This window comes from Amblyraja radiata, chromosome 12 (genome assembly GCF_010909765.2).
Source record: "Amblyraja radiata isolate CabotCenter1 chromosome 12, sAmbRad1.1.pri, whole genome shotgun sequence".
In the NCBI taxonomy this organism is placed as follows: Eukaryota; Metazoa; Chordata; class Chondrichthyes; order Rajiformes; family Rajidae; genus Amblyraja; species Amblyraja radiata.
The window spans coordinates 8,161,151-8,181,492 of NC_045967.1; the positions used below are offsets into that span (position 1 = coordinate 8,161,151).

Here is a 20,342-nt window from a genome sequence, read left to right on the forward strand (position 1 = left end):
CTTGCATTCTTGCTATTGAGGGAGTGCAGCGTAGGTTTACAAGGTTAATTCCCGGGATGGCGGGACTGTCATATGCTGAGAGAATGGAGCAGCTGGGCTTGTACACTCTGGAGTTTAGATGGATGAGAGGGGATCTCATTGAAACGTATAAAATTGTTAAGGGCTTGGACACACTAGAGGCAGGAAACATGTTCCCGATGTTGGGGGAGTCCAGAACCAGGGGCCACAGTTTAAGAATAAGGAGTAAGCCATTTAGAACGGAGACGAGGAAACACTTTTTCTCACAGAGAGTGGTGAGTCTGTGGAATTCTCTGCCTCAGAGGGCGGTGGAGGCAGGTTCTCTGGATACTTTCAAGATAGAGCTAGATAGGGCTCTTAAAAATAGCAGAGTCAGGGGATATGGGGAGAAGGCAGGAACGGGGTACTGATTGGGGATGATCAGCCATGATCACATTGAATGGCGGGTGCTGGCTCGAAGGGGCAAATGGCCTACTCCTGCACCTATTGTCCATTGTCTATTGTCACGTGAATCAAGATTCAAGAGAGATTATTGTCATGTGTCCCAGATAGGACAATGAAATTCTTGCTTTGCTTCAGCACAACAGAATATGGTAGGCATTGTCTTTCATGTCAGCAACCTTGCAACCCTTGTTTAAGGGCCAAAAAATATGTTAAACAAAATATATCTGATGGACTTGAAAATGTGGGATGTTTAGTTTAGTTTAGAGATACAGCTCGGAAACAGGGCCTTTGGCCCACTGAGTCCGCACTGACCAGCGATCCCTGCACACTAACACTATCCTACATTTGTACAATCATGGAAACAGGCCCTGCAACCCATCAAGTCCACACCAACCAATGATCACCCTCTCATAATAGTTCTATGTTTTCCCACTTTTACATTCACACGTTAGAGGCATTTTACAGGGACTGATTAAAGTCCACAACCTGGAGGCCTGTGGATTGTGGGAGGAAACCAGAGCGCCTGGAGGCAACTCCCACAATCACAGGGGAAAGAAAGCAAAGATCTTGGGGAAAACCCACGCCGGTCACGGGGAGAACGTACAAACTCCGTATAGACAGCACCCGCAGTCAGGATCGAATTCCTGTCTAGATGAAGCAGATCTCACCTTGGAGTGGCCCAGATTAGGGTCCTGATATAGAGGCCCTTGCAACAGGGTCAATTAGTGTGGAAGAGTCTGAAGCTCACGTATCAGCCACCTCAGGACCCACACAACTGAAGTGGAAGTAAACCGTCCTCGATACTGAGGTACTGTAGTCTCAGAAGGAAAAAAAACAAGTTCTCTCATTTCAGACAGATGTACTCATTTCATGGGTTAGAAAGGAATGGGATAATTTAAGATTTCTGCACCAGACTGGTATTCGCTGAATAAAGTGATTGTGGCTCTCAGATTTCAAGTTCGGAAATTATCCTGCCAACAATCCTCTTCACAAAGTAGAGGGTCACCTTCGTGTGGGCTTTGAGAACAACACAGAGGTCAACCTTGGACTTCCCGTGTTTGAATAAAGTGCTCACACGTGTTTGAACTTGCCCATGAAAAACTGTTCCTAATCCTGAGCCAGCACATCTTGGACGAAACGGAGAAAATTGATAGTTGGGCTTAATATTCAGCGTTACTCCCTGTGAATTAACTCTGAATGGGACCTATCTGTGTACATTAATTAAGGGTTTCAATTCCATGGATGAGGGAAGGGCATTTAATAAATGATGATCAAAGATAAAACGCCTGTTGTAATGAGCCAACCATGCAGATATTTGTAACATCTGAAGCTTGGTAAGGGTGGATCAAAGATTTCACTCCTTGCTGGTCATTGTTGAAAGCCTCCATTTATTAGCCAGCAATAAGGCAGTCAGAAGAAGGGTCTCGACCCAAAACGTCACCCATTCCTTCAGATGCTGCCTAGTCCATTGAGTTAATCCAGCGTTTTGTATTAAACCAGCATCTGCAGTTCCTTCCTACACGTAGGCTATTGCAATAATGTGTGCCTGTGATTACCCACGTATACTGGATCACTTCATTATTTGAGAAATACCTGTAGGTTGGCATCTAACAAGTGCAGGAAATGTGCTTGTGTTCACAAAGACCTTTATTTCAGTCATTATCGAAGTGCTTGACTTGGAATTGGTTAATCGCAGATAGGTGACTGCAGTGAAAGAATTCAACCTTACTTCATTATTGTGTCGGATACTTGAGATAATTCAGGCAATGTGCGGAATACCCTGCAGTACAGTACCTGTAAAGTTCCAGCTAAGATTTTCATCTCAAGTTCAAGTTCAAGTTCAAGTGAGTTTATTGTCATGTGTCCCTGTATAGGACAATGAAATTCTTGCTTTGCTTAAGCACACAGAAAATAGTAGGCATTTACTACAAGACAGATAAATGTGTCCATATACCATGATATAAATATATACACACATGAATAAATAAACTGGTAGTGCAAATAACAGAAAGTGGTTGCTAATAATCAGAGTTTTGTCCGAGCCAGGTTTAATAGCCTGATGGCTGAGGGGAAGTAGCTATTCCTGAACCTGATTGTTGCAGTCTTCAGGCTCCTGTACCTTCTACCTGAAGGTAGCAGGGAGATGAGTGTGTGGCCAGGATGGTGTGGGTCTTTGATGATACTGCCAGCCTTTTTGAGGCAGCGACTGCGATAAATCCCCTCGATGGAAGGAAGGTCAGAGCCGATGATGGACTGGGCAGTGTTTACTACTTTTTGTAGTCTTTTCCTCTCCAGGGCGCTCAAATTTCCGAACCAAGCCACGATGCAACCGGTCAGCATGCTCTCGACTGTGCACCTGTAGAAGTTAGAGAAAGTCTTCCTTGACAATCCGACTCTCCGTAATCTTCTCAGGAAGTAGAGGCGCTGATGAGCTTTTTTGATAATTGCGTTAGTGTTCTCGGACCTTTCTTCCTGTGCATCATTACTTCACCAGTTAGACTATCTGATGGGTGTAATGCTTTAGTGTGGACTACCTGATCGTTGCAATGAGTTATCGTAGGGGAACTATTTGCATTTAAGACCATGGCGTGGAGTACAAACCAACTTTAGTAAACTTACTGTAGTCCAAGAAAGGAAAATGGGTGTTTATCATAGAAACGTGAGCATGTTTATAAAAAGTTGCTTTCATTTTATGAGTTTACAGGTTCCTTTTTACTTCCAGATAGACAGAAAAAGCTGGAGTATTTCAGCAGACCAGACAGCATCTTTGGAGAAAAGGTTGAGACCCTTCTTCAGACTGAGAGTCAGGGGAAAGGGAAATGAGAGATATAGACGGTGATGTAGAGAGATGTATGAGCTCACAGCAACTCCACTTTCCAGGTAGTCTTCAAAGTGTAAATCATTCTTGTCTTAAAAATGTCATAAGATTGAACTTCTGTGCACCATTCAGGGTTTTCCATTCAGAAAAAAATCAGCTGGCATTGATTTGTCCATTTGCATGCTTTTCATTTATTTGTACCTCTTCATATCACTAGTTTCCCTTTCACCTCTGACTCTCAGCCTGAGGAGGGGTCTCGACCTGAATCGTCACCTATTCCTTCTCTCCAGAGATGCTGCCTGACCCGCTGAGTTACTCCAGCATTTTGTGTCTATCTTCGGTTTTGTTCCTATGTGGTTGAAGGGCAGGTAAGCCTATTCCTATGGGTCCAAGTTAAATAGGGCACGTTGACATTCAGATCAGATTGGTTATTCCTAACATGGTACGTGACTGGTTTGCAATGGATGTTGTTCGAATGCTGTTGCTATTATTTTAAGGAGCTTATTTTAGATGATCTGAACAGCGGGCTGAAGGAGTGACAACAGGATCATTTTTAAGACATCAGCCATGCTCTGCTGCTCCAGATCAAGAGAGAGGCTTTCAAAATGGCATTAAAATTAGGAAAGGAACTATAGGCAGGTTTCAACAACACCCTTTTTGGTGGTAGACACCAAAAACTGGATGAACTCAGAGGGTCAGACAGCATCTCCGTCCGGAGAGAAGGAATATGTGACATTTTGGGTGGAGACCCTTCTTCAGACTCAACCCAAAACGTCACTTATTCTTTTTCTCCAGAGATGCTGTCTGACTCTCTGAGTTACTCCAGCTTTTTGTGTCTATCGTCGGTGGAAAGAAGAAATGTTTAATGACACAGACTGCAATCAGGGTCAGTATCAACCCTGGGTTTCTGGCACAGTGAGGCACCAGCTCTACCAGCTGCTCCACTGTGCCACCTTTGCCTCTGCTCCTAACACCACCTAGGCAGCCTATTGCCAAAACCATGCTTCATTGCCCTTCAATGTTTCTGAAGCTTGAACGTCCACAGTCTACATGGATTTAAATAATTTCAACGGTGAATTAAAAGGCAATTAAAACTAAATAGCTAACAAATCGTGTGAACTATAAAATACACAACCATAAATTAATTTAGAAAGATAAAGTGATAAAGAAAAGTAAACAATAAAATTAGCTAACTGCATCTATTTAACAAATGAAATGTTTGCTTAGATGTGAGCGATAGCACATAAATTCAGGCAAGCATTCTAACAGCTTAAGTTTAGCATTGAGGATCTGTGTATGGGCATGCCAGTTCATTTGATTTTGTTCTCTCTAGTACTGTTCTGAGAGACATTACTCTGTTTTAAAGAACAGTTTAAGTGTACAGAAGTCCACTGGAGCATCAGTTGAGTTTAGCCCACCGAGTCCACACCGACCAGTGATTCCCGCATATTAACACTATCCTACACCCACTAGGGACAATTTACATTTATACCAAGCCAATTAACCTACAAATCTGTACGTCTTTGGAGTGTGGGAGGAAACCAAAGATCTCGGAGAAAACCCACGCGGCCAAGGGGAGAACGTCCAAACTCCGTACAGACAGCGCCCGCAGTCAGGATTGAACCCGGGGCTCCGCGCTGCAAGCGCTGTAATGCAGCAAGTCTACCGCTGTGCCACTGTGCCGCCCTGTAGGTCTAAATTCTTATGCTTGAGTACCAGCAGTGAGTCTCCGACCCACAATCTTCCACTTGAGGGCAGAGATTGTTGGCAACCAAACCACATGAAGGCACTTTAAGTTATTCCGAGGCTTTGAGTTCCACTATAAGTGGACAACGATACTATTCTTACAGGGAATGTACTGTCAACTATTGCAAGCTAAATGACTGTCACATTCTTGTTGGACGCAGGTCTTTGGTTTATCACTGCAAGGTTCAAAGGCTGGGGCAATAAAGAAAGATTTACAACACTGAAGATAGACACAAAATGCTGGAGTAACTCAGCGAGACAGGCAGCATCTCTGGAGAGAAGGGATGGGTGACGTTTTGGGTCGACACCCTGCTTCAGACTGAGAGTCAGGAGTAGGGGAGACAGAGATATGGAAGGGTAAGGTGTGAAAACGAGACATCAAGGAGGACAAAGTCCAAGGAAAATGTAGAATAGATCACTGTTAGCTTGGGGAAGGTGGCAACGACGCGTACAAAGATAATTTTAATCAAGTGGACAGTCAGACTGGTCGGAGAACTAGGAGCAGGGGCGCCAGGGAGATGGCCAGCCCTACCGGCAGTCTGTTAGTTTTATTCATCTTTTGTTATTTTTAGTGTTTGTTAAAAGTTTTAGTTAATGTTCTTCTGTTTGTTTTATGTTGGGGGGGGGGGGGGGGGGATCGGGGAAAACTTTTTTTAAGGTTCTTACCTTCCCGGAGATGTGATCAAGTTTCGGATCACATTCTCCGGGCGCTCTGCGGCCTACCATCGCTGGAGCTGGAAGCCGCCTCGGACTGTCGTTAGCCCCACCTCGGGGCGTGGAGTTACCATCGGAGCGGATCCCTTGCCTGGGATCGCTCCCACCGCAGCCTGCGGACTTACCATCAAGGGCTCACAGTCTCGGGAGAGGCTAGTCGGGAGCTCCAACGTCATGGAAGGTTCGACCAGCCCCGACGTGAGGTTCGATCGCCCGGTGCGGGGGCGCTGACATCCCCCCCCCCCGATGCAGGAGTTTGATCGCCTCGACACGGAGGGCCAAAACACCACCGGCTACGGGCGTCAAGATCATCCCATTATCGGGGGCTCGAGGCCCACGACCGAGGAAGAACAAAGGGAAGGACTTGAACTTTATTTCGCCTTCCATCACAGTGAGGAATGTGTAGGAGTCACTGTGGTGGATGTTTATGTTAAAATGTGCTTTTGAGTCTGTTGCTTTTAATTGTATGACTGACCTGGCCAGTGAAATTCCTCGTATGTTGCAAAACATACTTGGCGAATAAAATCTGATTCTGATTCTGATTCTGATGGGGGAGGGACGGAGAGAGAGGCAGAGCATGGGTTACTTCAGAATTAGAGAAGTCAATATTCATACCGCTGGGCTGTAAGCTGTCCAAGTGAAATATGAGGTGTTGTTCCTCCAATGTGTATTGGAGCAACACTCAGCAAGTTAGGCAGCATCTGAGATGAAAGGTTAACTATGTTTCTCCTCCCACAGGCGTCTGGCCTGTTGTGTTTCCAGAATTTTCTGTTCTTATCTCAGATTTTCCTGCATCTGCTGGTTTTTTTTATCTTCATTTACTCTTGAAAATCTGGAGTGCAGACCTGATGTACAGTTTGCACAGTACACGGCAACATCATTTATAACTCTGCGACATGACCATGAGCAAATGTCCACTGGACACTAATCAAAATCTCACAACGCCCAGGAGATTTGTTCACCTGACAGCGAGTATACTGTGCTGGGGTTTTGATGCTTTGGATCAGTCATTAGTTGTGTATAAAGGAACTGCAGATGCAGGTTTAAATCGAGGATAGACGCAAAAAGCTGGAGTAACTCAGCGGGACAGGCAGCATCTCTGGAGAGAAGGAATGGGTAACGTTTTGGGTCGAGACCCTTCTTCAGAGTTTTAGTTGTAACAGAGATGGTTGCAAGCTGCCCTCTAGTGGATGAAAACGTTTAGTGCCCAGGCTCGCAGCTGTAACCAAGCCTTTTTAAAAAACTTTTCATCATAAACTTTATTAATGAGAAATACACATAAGAAATACGTGTACAGTACCAAACTGCATTAAGGCACCTAAGGAAGTTGCATTAAGACACCTTGAGGAAGGACGTTCTTGCTATTGAGGGAGTGCAGCGTAGGTTTACAAGGTTAATTCCCGGGATGGTTGGGACTGTCATATGCTGAGAGAATGGAGCAGCTGGGCTTGTACACTCTGGAGTTTAGAAGGATGAGAGGGAATCTCATTGAAACATATAAGATTGTTAAGGGCTTGGACACACTAGAGGCAGGAAACATGTTCCTGATGTTGGGGGAGTCCAGAACCATGGGCCACAGTTTAAGAATAAGGATTGGCCCAGGGAAGGGATCTTAAAGGGATGGGTGACTTTTACTAAAACTGTTGCATGACCCAGCAGTCAGGACTGTTCACTCACTTGTATCTTGTGAGAGGGCGCTCTCTGTCAAATTCCGATTAGATTTCTGAAAGCCTTAAACCTTTGTAGAAACTGTGGGTTGAAAGGTTTTGACGCAGTTTATGCACTGAACATGCGAATAAAAATCACAAATAACATTATTGCATTCAGAGATGAAGCGGCAGTTGCTTTAAAATATTTCTTTGTCTTTCATATAACAAGAGGTCCAGAGCTGTACACACACACTCAGAGATATATCGAGATGCAAACTGCTTTTTCCTCACCTGGAGTTAACTCATCTAACCAGATATACTGACTATAAAGGTGTTGCTATCTTTTAGGGATACACTGGCTTTATTGAAGAAAGAACTGCAGATGCTGGAAAAATCGAGGGTAGACAAAAATGCTGGAGAAACTCAGCGGGTGAGGCAGCATCTATGGAGCGAAGGAATAGGTGACGTTTCGAGTTGGAGTTAACCCTTTTTAGTTGCAAAGCCATGGGTTTCCCTGGGAGCTCAGGCTTCTTCCCACGGACATGCTTACTGTTCAATTAATTGGCTACTGTAAATTGCCCCTGAGATGGTAGGTGGGGGGATCAAAGAGTTCTATTATTGAATGGGAAGATAAACGAGTGTGAACAAAGGACAGCGAGAAAACAAAGACAAAAAGGAGGGAACGAGAAGAAAAGGAAGAACTGAATTCATAAATTAATTTGAGCTGAAAGGCTGTGGCATTGTAGAGCAGTTGTCAGAAGTCTGCCACTCTATCTGTGTCGATATATGAGAAGGTGTGTGTTTTGTATGAGACTCACGGTTTTCAGTAACAGCCAGGAATTCATATGAAAAGTGTGGATTGATAACAATGCTATCATCTTAAATGGGTGGCATGGGTTTAAAGTGAACATGAACAGAAGATTGTTCAATAAAACACACAAAGTGCTGGAGTAATTGAGTGGGTCAGGCAGCATCTCTGGAGAACATGAACAGGTGATGATTCGGGCCGGGACCCTGCTCAGTGTTTGAATTGACATATGGAAGTTATTTATGATCACTGATCATGTTTGCTACCGACACAATAATGTGGTGAACTGGAGATTTCTAAAACCACTCAGTGCAAATCACCAGCCTCAACCCATACCACAGAATGAGTTTGTGGCGATAGATTCCAAAATGTGTCTGATTAATAGCATGGTGACAGCATCATTGGGCAGTTCCACTTCTGGGCAATGTGCAACACTCACAGTTTGTAACCAACACAAACCCAGTTTGTTCAGGCAGATAAATGCTTTGAGGACTTAAGGGGCTGTCCCACTTCAGCGACCTAAGCTGCGAGTTTAGAAGAGTTTGTTCTGGACTCAAACTCGCAGCATGGTCGACACGTGGTCCTAGGAGGTCGTATGAGGTTGCTGGAACTCTCCTTCATGCTCGAGGGAGGTTCCCGCCTCAGCTAGGTCGCGGAAATGTTTTCAGCATATTGAAAAATTTTCCGTGAGTAATATTGGTCGGCATGGGTCTTTTTAACTCGTAGTGCAGTGGAGTGGGGTCGTTATTTACTCACAGGCAGTCGAGGGCAGCCGTAGGCAATCTCCTTCGCTGACCGGGCATTTTTATTGGCTCATTGTAGTTTCATGACCTTGGAAGACCTAAAACTTGACCTTGAAATGCCCGCTAAACTTTATTAAACTTTTTTAAAGTGTCTCCACTCCTTCTCCCCTCCCCCTTCTCTCACCTTCTGTCTCCCTTCTCTCTCCTTCTCTCCTCTTCTCTCTCCTTCTCTCCCCTTCTTTCCCCCCCTACAACCCCCCCCCCGCGCTCTCTAAAGGACTTGCGGTACTCTGTGGCAGCCGTTTACCTTCCTCTTCATCGTGCAGACAGCGCTCCTCCGCTTTCCCTGGCCCCCACCTTTGTGACGTGTGTGTGTGTGCGCGCGGGCGGTAGATGCAGCTCGCGGTTCTGTCGATCCAGCTCGCGGTTTTCCAGGAGAGTGCCCTCGAGCTTGAAGGTCGAAGACATTCTTCTGGACTCGTGGATTAGGTCGCCCAAGTGGGACAGGCCCTTTAGCTTCTGATGCTTCATTGATGCTTGTTGTGTCTTCTGCTGTGGCACTCCCTCAGAGTAAGATTTGACTTGCCTTCACTCCCACTCGATGGGTCTGAGTGATATGGGAGGCAGAGATACTGAACAGGATGGGTTGCAGTGATTGATGGAAATCTGGCACGGATGAAACGGTCTCAGGAAGGAGAAGTGAAAATGAAGAAAGTCTGTCATAACATTGTCACGAGGGATGCTTTCTTGTTCAACTAATTTGCTCCTTGTGTGCTTCCCAACGTAGGGATCGCCGGGACAGATCGGACCCCAGGGACGGAGTGGACCTCCGGGTTTTCATGGACCATTTGGGGTGACGGGATCGAAGGGTGAGAAGGGCCACCATGGTCTACCTGGGGTTGGCGGAATGAAAGGAGATAAGGTGAGTGTAACGAAGCCTCACAAACACCACTGTTGCTCATTTCATAAACCCGTACATTCATCGTTTAAATGTATGAGAGTGAAAGTAGCTACAGGTTGACCTCACCACTGCAGGGCTCTCAGCTCTTGCCACTTCCTACTATAGTGCTTCCATTTGTAGCAAACTTTGTTCCAGCGATCCCAGCTATCGTTCACCTTCCCTCTCCCTGAAACAATTTATAATCTTTCTAGAAGCAAGTGCGATAACAACAAAGACTGCAAGTGCACATCAAGTCACTCACATTCTGTGCAGGGGAAAGGCAGATTAGAAATTCCTCCACAACTTCATGTATCATGTGTATGTTTCCCTTCTATAATTCACTCCATCCAAATGATTAGCATCAAAGTGATTGAGGTTAAATCAATACCCTCTGCAGGTTGTATGAAGTTTAAAACCATTAAACTGATCCATTGGGATGGGCGAAATATCTGTATTATCTTCTTACCAAAGGTAGACAAAATGCTGGAGAAACTCAGCGGGTGAGGCAGCATCTATGGAGCGAAGAAATGGGTGACGTTTTGGGTCGAGACCCTTCTTCAGACGAAGTCTTCAAATGTTGGCATTTTATAATATATTGCCGACAGAATTAAATCTGAATATTTATTTTGGGTCCATTGTAGATTTTTTCTAGAGTATTATCAATAAAAACTTGAACATTCAACTCCCTTTATTATTACATTGTAATAAAAGAAAGTTTATTTAACAATAAGAAGAACATTCTGATATGTTTCCACTTATATTGACTTTCCTGTAAGTTTAGGCATTGTTTAAAACTCTCTCACAAAGATAGAATAAATCTGTAGGCTGATTTTACAACATTCTCAACCCTGTCCGGGTACATTCAAATGATTGGTTTTAATTGTTCTAATGATTGTAACATTCACGCTCAATGTGGCGATGTGTTTCCCTCTTCCTACAGGGTCCGATAGGTGTTCCAGGATTTGTCGGGACAAACGGCATCCCGGTAAGTATGGATTCTCAGCCATTGCAGTCCTGTTTATGAGGATCTCCAGATCCCAAAACAACTTTAATTAAATCATAACCTCGCAATATCAAAGGAGGTCATTGACTCTTTGTCTCCATGCTGACTCTTTGAGGTAGTCCCGGGATGGCGGGACTGTCATATGCTGAGAGAATGGAGCGGCTGGGCTTGTACACTCTATGGAGTTTACAAGGATGAGAGGATATCTTATTGAAACTATAAGATTGTTAAGGGCTTGGACACGCTAGAGGCAGGAAACATGTTCCCGATGTTGGGCGAGTCCAGAACCAGGGGCCACAGTTTAAGAATAAAGGGTAAGCCATTAGAATGGAGATGAGGAAACACTTTTTCCTCACAAAGAGTTGTGAGTCTGTAGAATTCTTTGCCTCAGAGGGCGATGGAGGCCGGTTCTCTGGATGCTTTCAAGAGAGAGCTAGATAGGGCTCTTAAAGATAGCGGAGTCAGGGGATATGGGGAGAAGGCAGGAACGGGGTGCTGATTGGGGATGATCAGCCATGATCACATTGAATGTCGGTGCTAGTTCAAAGGGCCGAATGGCCTACTCCTGCACCTATTGTCTATTGTCTATTGAATATTGCCACAGTTTATTTGCCACTTGCTTTCGAATTATGGGTCAGTCCCCCTTCCTTCACCATTAAAACTATTCAGTTTGTTTGCATCTAGACTGTGAATGTGTTCATAGAGTATTACTACCTGCTGAAATTGCAAGTATATTGCAAGAATAAATTACCATAAAACTGAAAATACGCTGCAGATCAGTAAACAACTGCAAGATGAAATGCTAAGCTAAAGTCCCAGGTGTAATCCACTGTCTGAACTGAGAGCTAAAACTTCAGCTATTGGCTTGGTGGATTGGAAGTAAGAAAGAGATGAGGACAGGGAATAAAGTTGATGTTTGGTATTCTTGCCTTCATAGGTTGGGGCAAGAAGCATGAGAGTCAGGAAGTCATGTTACAGTTTCATAGGACCTAAGTTAGGACACGTTTGGTGTATTGTGTACAGTTCTGGTCACTCCATTACTGGAAGGATGTGGAGGCTTTGGAAGGGGTGCAGAAGTGGTTTACCAGAACGTTGGCTGGATTAGAAAGTATTAACCATAAGGAGAAGCTCAACTTGGATTGTTTTCTCTTGAGCATGGAAGACTGAAGGAGCCCTGATAGAAGTTTATAACATTATCAGAAGCATGGATTGGATAGACAGTCAGAATGTTATTCCCCAAGGTGAAAATGTCAGTGACTGGTGGACATTGCTCTAAGGTGAGGGGCAAACATGTAAAGGAGATGTGCAGGGCAGATTTGACACAAAAAGTGTGGTGAGTGCCTGGAACTAGCTGTCAGGGGTGGTGGTGGAGGCAGTTATACTAGTTGACTTGAAGAAGCGTTTGAATAGGCGCCTCGATATGCAGGAATGGAAGGATATCGATCATGTGCAGCCAGATGAGATTAGTTTAACTTGGCAATGTGTTCAGCACAGGAATGTCTAGGACATGTTCTGTTCTTAACTATCTCCTGTTGTGTTTTGTTGCGGTTTGCTGGAAAGACAATGGAAAGATTTATTTGCAGTGAGCATTGCTGGGAGTTAGGCGCAAGATGACAGCAATGAAAATGAGCTCCAAGAGTATTCAATGCAAAGGAAAAGTTTACTTTAGTTAAATTTGGAGGCACAGAGCGGAAACAGACCCAATGGCCCTTTGGCCCATCGAGTCCACACCGACCAGCGATCCCCGCACATTAACACTATCCTCCACACACTAGGGAGAACTTACATTTGTACCAAACCAATTAACCTAGTGGAGTGTGGGAGGAAACCAAAGATCTCAGAGAAAACACATGCGGACACGGGGAAAATGTGCAAACTCTGTACAGACAGCGCCCGTAATCGGAATTGAACACAGGCCTCTGGCACTGTAAGGCAGCAACTATTCTACTTCTACTCAGCGGCTGTGGAAAGCATCTTGTCCGGAAATATTACCATCTGGTTTGGGAATTGCTCTGCCCAGGACAAGAAGGCTCTGCAGAGAGTAGTGCGTTCAGCCGAACGCACTATGGGAACTTCACTCGTCCCCCTGCAGGAACTATACATCAGGAGGTGCAACTCCAGAGCCAATAAAATCATGGGAGACCCCTTCCACCCCTGCAACGGACTGTTCCAGCTGCTACGGTCAGGCAAACGCCTCTGTTGCCATGCTGTGAGAACGGAGAGGTTGAGAAGGAGTTTCTTCCCAGAGGCCATTAGGACTGTAAACTCCTATCTCACCAGGGACTAACTTTACTGAACCACTCTACTGTTTTTTTTAAAATTGCTGTTTTTTTCCCTTTTTCCTTCCGCCCACAATATTTAATATGTAAAATAATATGTCATTCTGTTCCATTCTGTTTGTAGTTTGTATGGTTGTTTGTTTGTTTGTCTTTGTGCACAAAGTCCGCGAGCATTTGCCACTTTTCATTTAACTGCACATCTCGTATGTGTATGTGACGAATAGACTTGACTTGACTTGACTACACCACTGCACCACCATGCTACCCATTTACATTGGCCTCACATTTACAGGCGTCTATACATTGTAGTGTGCATGACCTGCTATCCCTTGACATTCCTTGCGCTGGGAATGGGAAATTGTTTTCTCCATCAGGATGATAAAGAAGAATTGAAGGTTGGTTTGAAATATTGTATTCATCATATACTCTGATATTTTACTCAAGGGTCATCCAGGTCAACAAGGATCAAGAGGTTTTCCTGGTCTGGATGGTTGCAATGGCACCAAAGGAGAACTAGGTCCCAGCGGTTATGATGGATATCCAGGAATACCAGGATTACCGGTGAGTAATCGATACAATTTGAGATTTTACAGGCAAAAGATTTCGAAGAGAAAGGTAATTTTGAACTTGTTTTTTTTAGACCACAGCTTATTAAGACTGGTAAAATAAAAACTGGTTCCGTCAGTCATTAAGATACTTGATGGTGATGCTGTGGTTGTTTCTCTGAAGAGTGCATTAAACCAATGAATTTAATGTCCCTTCTCAGACGGCATTTCAGCTCAACTTCAACATGTCCATCTTTAAAGACTGTCAATGGTGAATACTGTACAGTGATGGTGTGGGATGTCTGAATGCCTCCTCATTTGCCCATTCATTGTTTCACAACAGCTGACATAGACTACAGATTTTGGCCTAGATATTCATCCACACTGGTAATGTTAAACAAGCATCATAATAGCCCCCAACATTGCATTCTGCTTCTGCATTTTGGTTCCATGGACTGTATTTTGGATGTTTGGCGATCCTTACAGAAGTCATAGAATTATACAGTGTGGAAGCAGGCCCTTCGCCCCAACTTGCTCACACCGGCCAATGATGTCCCAGTTGCACTAGTCCCACTTGCCTGCGCTTGGTCCATATCCCTCCAAACCTGTCCTATCATACCTGTCAAACTGTTTTGTAAACAATGGGATATTCCCTCTGCTCTACAACACTACCCTGAGCCTTACCATTTACTGTGTAGGTCCTGCCCTTGTTAGACGTCCCAAAATGCAACACCTCACACTTCTCTGTATTAAATTTCATCAACCATTCCTCCGCCCACCTGGCCAATCAATCCAGATGCTGCTGCAATCATTCACAACCATCTTCACTATCTGCAAAACCACTCACTTTTGTATCATCAGCAAACTTTCTAATCTTGCCCTGAATGCTCTCATCCAAATCATTGATGTAGATAACAAACAGTAACAGGCCCAGCACCGAACCATTAGGCACACCAATAGTCATATGCTTCCAGTCCGAGAAGCAACCTTCCACCGTCACCCTCTGCTTCCTTCCATGGGGCCAATTTGCTATCCATTCAGCTATCTCTCCTTGGATCCCATACGATCTAATCTTCCAGAGCAGCCTACCATGCGGCACCTTGTCAAATACCTTACTGAAATCCATGTAAACAACATCTACAGCTCTACTTATATCTTAAAGGCATGATGTTATATGAATGTGCTCATTTCTGCTGGGCTATGGACTTCATTCTCTCTTTGAGAAATCTTCGCAGACCAATGCAGAACCTGGTAAATACCCAATTTTTTTTTCACATTTGTGATTTGTGGTTTTTTCCTGCAGGGTGAATTTGGTCGTAAAGGAGCCAAAGGAGAGCCCAACTACTTCTCCGGGGGCTCCATTGAATCGAGGGTGAGAAGGCCCAAGTGGCTACGCTGTGGTACTAGAGCAATGCCACTGTAGAAAATAAATGGAGTGTCTGGAAAACCAACATCAGCAAAGTAGGAGAAGGTAGAGGAAATGTGTAGGAAGGAACTGCAGGTGCTGGTGTAAACCGAAGATAGACACAAAATGCTGGAGTAACTCAGCGGGACAGACAGCATCTCTGGAGAAAAGGAGTAGGTGACATTTTGGGTTGAAACCTTTCTTCAGACTGAGATTTGGGGAAAGGGAAACGAGAGATATACAGACAAACGGTGATATAGAGAGTTGCAGAAAAAATGAATGAAAGATATACAAAAAAGTAAAATGATAAAGTTTACAGGCCATTGTTAGCTGTGGGCTAGATGAAAACGAGTTCTAGACAATGAGACTCAACAAGACGACTTTGAAACTGGCACGACTTGAGTGGGGGGAAGGATGGAGAGAGAGGGAATGCAGGGGTTATTTGAAGTTAGAGAAATCAATATTCTTGGATGTGTTATTGGGTGATCAGTTAATTAAGCTTGTGCAGGAACGAACTGCTGATGCTGGTTTACACCGAAGACAGACACAAAATGCTGGAGTAACTCAGCAGGACTGGCAGCACCTCTGGAGAGAAGGAATGGGTGACGTTTCGGGTTGCGACCCTTCTTCAGACTAATTCAGAAAACAGGCCACTGTTAGCCGTGGGATATGTGTGAAAACGAGTTACAGACAATGAGACTCAACAAGACGACTTTGAAGCTGGTACGACTTGGGTGGGGGAGGGATGGAGAGAGAGGGAAAGCAAGGGTTACTTTGCAGTTAGAGAAATCAAAAGTCATGCCGCTGGGCTGTAAGCTGCTCAAGCGAAATACGAGATGCTGTTCCTCCAATTTGCGTTTGGCCTCACTCTGACAATTGGGAGAGTGTTTATTCCTTTTTCAGGAATTGCACTTACTCATCAAACCATTTGATGTTCATCTCTGTGGGTTGACACCCCATTAAAGTGTGAATTATTGCTTCTCAATGCACATTAGGAAAACATCGTGTTAATACATCATCCCCTATAACTTCGACAGATTCCAAAAGCCTGTTGCAACTGATGAAGCTGTTGCAATAATGCAGCAATATCTGTGCCCTCAGGCTTTGCTAATGGAGGCAGGTATTTTGGCCTCATTACCACTTCAGCACATAGCACACTCCCATTGCGTGCCTCTGAACTCCTGTGTAATCGAACACTCTCCTGCATCTGATATTACATTTGCTTCAAAGCCGGAGCCTCCCACATCCACTGCTTGGTTTCCCGAGGGTTGATAATAGTTTTAATTCACTACACAGCATCTGGTCATCACTGGCAAGGCGTTCATTGTGGCTCCGTATATGCCCTTGGGCTTAGAGTCATATGGAGCCTGGTTAAGACATGCTCCCCTGAAAGGCTTTGGCAAATCAGATGTTTTTTTGTAGTCTTCTTTAATAAGACTAATTGATGTTTATTTCTTCCACATTGCAGATTATTAAATGAATTAAAAAATGTTTGTAGCCATGGTGGGATTTAAACACAGATATTTGGTTTACAGTTCCAGTAATTTACCTACTGCACCACTAGCAAATCCATTGGTACCTTTTGTCCGTGGGTAATAGACAATAGACAATAGGTGCAGGAGTAGGCCATTCGGCCCTTCGAGCCAGCATCGCCATTCAATGTGATCATGGCTGATCATCCTCAATCAGTACCCCGTTCCTGCCTTCTCCCCATATCCCCCGACTCCGCTATTTTTAAGAGCCCTATCTTGCTCTCTCTTGAAAGCATCCAGAGAACCTGCCTCCACCGCCCTCTGAGGCAGAGAATTCCACAGACTCACCACTTTCTGTGAGAAAAAGTGTTTCCTCATCTCAATTCTAAATGGCTTACTCCTTATTCTTAAACTGTGGCCCCTGGTTCTGGACTCCCCCAACATCGGGAACATGTTTCCTGCCTCTAGCGTGTCCAAGCCCTTAACAATCTTATATGTTTCAATGAGATCGCCTCACTGGGTTGAACTGGGTTGTGTGGAAGGAAGGCTTCATTGCAGCATAGTTTTCTTCTTAGGTACTCATTCACACAAACAGTACAGGAAGGGGAAAGGTCAGGGCCAGGCACGGTACTGAGAGCCAGACACTGATTGCCGCAATACGTTAGAGCCGTGACTGCCTGTGAAAGTGAAATCAATGATACTTATTCATGGCTCAAATGTCATTACTTCTTTGTTAAATATACTCATAGTTTAATTTGCTTTGATCTTTCTTTCCTCCCCCAGGGTGATCCTGGCCTCCCAGGTCTGGATGGGTTTCCTGTGAGTATCTCAGTTGTACATGTTGTGTCTGATGGCAGGATCGATGAACTCTGTGTTAGATTGGTACTTGGTACTTTTTACATGTCTGATAGTGGGGGGTGCCTGATGCTTGGGCTAGGTGTAAAATCCAGAATTAGGCCATTCGGCCCATCAAGTCTACACCGCCAATCAATCATGGCTGATCTATCTCCCTCCTAACCCTATTCTCCTACCTTCTCCCCATTACAATACAATACAATTTTATTGTCATTTGAGCCTCAGTGAGGCTCAAACGAAATTTTGTTTCCACAGCCATACAAACAGACAATTTCTAGACATACACACAATTTAGTTCACACAAACATCCATCACAGTGAACCCACTGTGATGGAAGGCAAAAGTCTTTTCTCTCCCCTGCTCTCCATGTCTCTCCCGATGTCGAAGCCCCAGGCGGGCAATGATAAGTCCCACGGCCATTTTAGGCCGTGCCGGGCGATTTACGGCCCCGCTCCCGGTCTAGAAGTCTCGAAGTTGGAGCCCCGGCGGGCGCTGGAATGTCCCACGGCCATGAAGCCGTGCCGGGTGATGTACTTCCCCGCTCCGGGTCATTCCAACCCCGCGACACGGGCTGGAGAAGTCGCGTTGCGGGAGCTCTGGGAAGCGGTCTCTCTCTCCCCCCGGACCCGTGAGCTCCCGATGTCCCAGTCCACCGGACCTGCGGCTGCGTTGCTGGAGCCTCCGAGCCCCAGGAGTCGAGTCGCAGCAGCGAGTCATCACCGCTCCCCACGCTCCGAGGCCGGCCAGCCCCACGATGGTGAGTAGTCCGCAGCTCCGCAGTCTCCCGAGTCCCCGGGTCGTTCAGGTTGGAGGCCGCTCCACGGTGCTAGGCCTCAACGACAACGGAGACCCGACAGGGAAAAGGTCGGGTCTCCCGGACAGGGAAGAGATTTTAAACAGTTTCCCCCCCCCCCCGCCCCCCACATATACACATTTAAAACCAGTATTAAAAAACACCAAACACTACATTTAACTAGACAAAAAAAAAAAAAAGACAGACAGGCTGTTAGGGGCCGCTGCAACGGGTGAGTCGCGCCGCCATAACCCCTGACACCCATACTAATCAAGAATCTATCTATCTCTGCCTTAAAAATATCCATTGATTTGGCCTCCCTTCTGTGGCAAAGAATTCCACAGATTCATCACCCTCTGACTAAAGAAATTCCTCCTCACCGCCTTCCTTAAAGAACATCCTTTAATTCTAAATATCTGCCACTGCTCATCCACAACCTGACCTTCGCCTATTTAGCCAGCCCAGACAATCCTCCCTTCATACCTTTGTAATTACCCTTACTTAAGTTGATGGACACCGGATGTTCACCTTCAAACTGGATCTGGAATTATATGTTTCGATAAAAGCATCACTCATTCTTCTAAACTCCAAAGAATACAAACCTAACTTTTTGTACGGATGTCTCGCTCATCCCAGGAGTGAAGTTAGTGAATCTCTTGTGGACTGCCTCCAATGCTGGGCTGTGCCCATTCTTAAAGAAGGTTCAATGGTGTTTTTATAGTCACGTGTGCAGACGCACGGTGAGATTCTTTTCTTACATACAGTCCACCACTGTATTCCAATACCCCTGCACATCCCCGATTAGCAAGTGTACAGAAATAGTCCACTGAGCCCGCATGCAATAGGCGTCATGCTTTGGATCCATTTTCAAAGTCCAGTCCGTGCTCTAGTTCTCACAGACTGTAGCCCAGTCCATCACCCAGACTTCCCACCATTGACTCCAGCACCCAGACTTCCCACCATTGACTCCATCAGCAATTCATGCTGCCTCAGAAAAGCAGCCAACATAATCGAAGACTAGTGCTACCCAGGCCATCCCTTCCTCCCCCTACTCCCACCCAACATAAGGTGGAGAAGCACCCCCAGACTTCTTTCCATTTGTTATCAGGTTTCTGAATGGTCCTTCCATAAGGTAAAGTACTGTCTGATTCCATTGCAAACATCGGACTTTGTCTATGAAACTGATGCACTACAATGCTGAGAACTATATCCTTGAGTTTGACTTGATTAATGTACAATATTATCTGATCTGATTGGATAGCAAAGCTTTTCATTATACCTCTTTCCAAGTGACAATAAGAAATCTAAATCTAAACCCAAGGAAGAAATGTTCAAGATAAACAATGCACCGAGTGAAGACATTTCTGTCCTAAGTGACCAGGCTATGCCCATCGGAGTGAGGACCACCTCCCGACCTCCAGCGGGTATGGGCCCATCTTCTCTTCACAGGATGAGCTGGCTCACTTGTCTTTGCTTTCTCTTGCAGGGTCCGATGGGTTTTCCTGGACCCTCTGGTCCCGAGGGTGTCAGAGGTTCAGCTGGAATTCCAGTAAGTAAGCTCACAAAAATCACCCTGAGTTTGTTTGCATGCATCTCCAGGTCATGATTTGGAATGAAGATGATTTAAGGCCTAGATTTGCTCTTCCTCCTATAACAGTTAATAACATATCTGTAGGTACACAAAATTGCTGGGGAAACTCAGCGGGTGCAGCAGCATCTATGGAGCGAAGGAAATAGGCGACGTTTCCCCAGCAATTTTGTGTACCTTCGATATTCCAGCATCTGCAGTTCCCTTTTGAACAATAACATATCTGTGCCAGCTGTATTGCAATCTAGTGTGATCTTCTCGTGCTTTCAGACCCCATGCGTATTTGGGACCCCATAGTAATCACTGTTGGTTTGGCACTGCATGCATGCCCAGTGTTACATATTCACCTGTGCAGATCCAGTCAGCAGGTCATCTCTTTAATCAGATGTGTACAGGGTTGTGCATTGCAGTTGCTGAGTGATGAAAATGTGATGGTGCTTCCCCCTAGTGGCAACGTCAGTTCTTGAGGAATCATCAGTGGACCAGGTTCCTTCCTGTCCAGGAAGAAGAGCTCACAGTAAT

The 20,342-nt window shown here is 45.1% G+C and overlaps 1 protein-coding gene across 7 annotated transcripts in view; it reads left to right on the top strand.

Moving 5' to 3' along the window:
* col4a6 (collagen type IV alpha 6 chain) overlaps positions 1 to 20,342 on the top strand; it is a 394,735-nt gene that overhangs the window by 198,707 nt on the left and 175,686 nt on the right. For all 7 annotated transcript variants that reach the window (XM_033030165.1, XM_033030164.1, XM_033030169.1 and 4 more), the window contains exons 5-10: positions 9,728 to 9,862; positions 10,821 to 10,865; positions 13,607 to 13,723; positions 15,011 to 15,079; positions 17,368 to 17,403; positions 19,719 to 19,781. In XM_033030165.1, the coding sequence (XP_032886056.1) occupies positions 9,728 to 9,862; positions 10,821 to 10,865; positions 13,607 to 13,723; positions 15,011 to 15,079; positions 17,368 to 17,403; positions 19,719 to 19,781 (465 nt within the window). The remainder of the gene's footprint in view (positions 1 to 9,727; positions 9,863 to 10,820; positions 10,866 to 13,606; positions 13,724 to 15,010; positions 15,080 to 17,367; positions 17,404 to 19,718; positions 19,782 to 20,342) is intronic.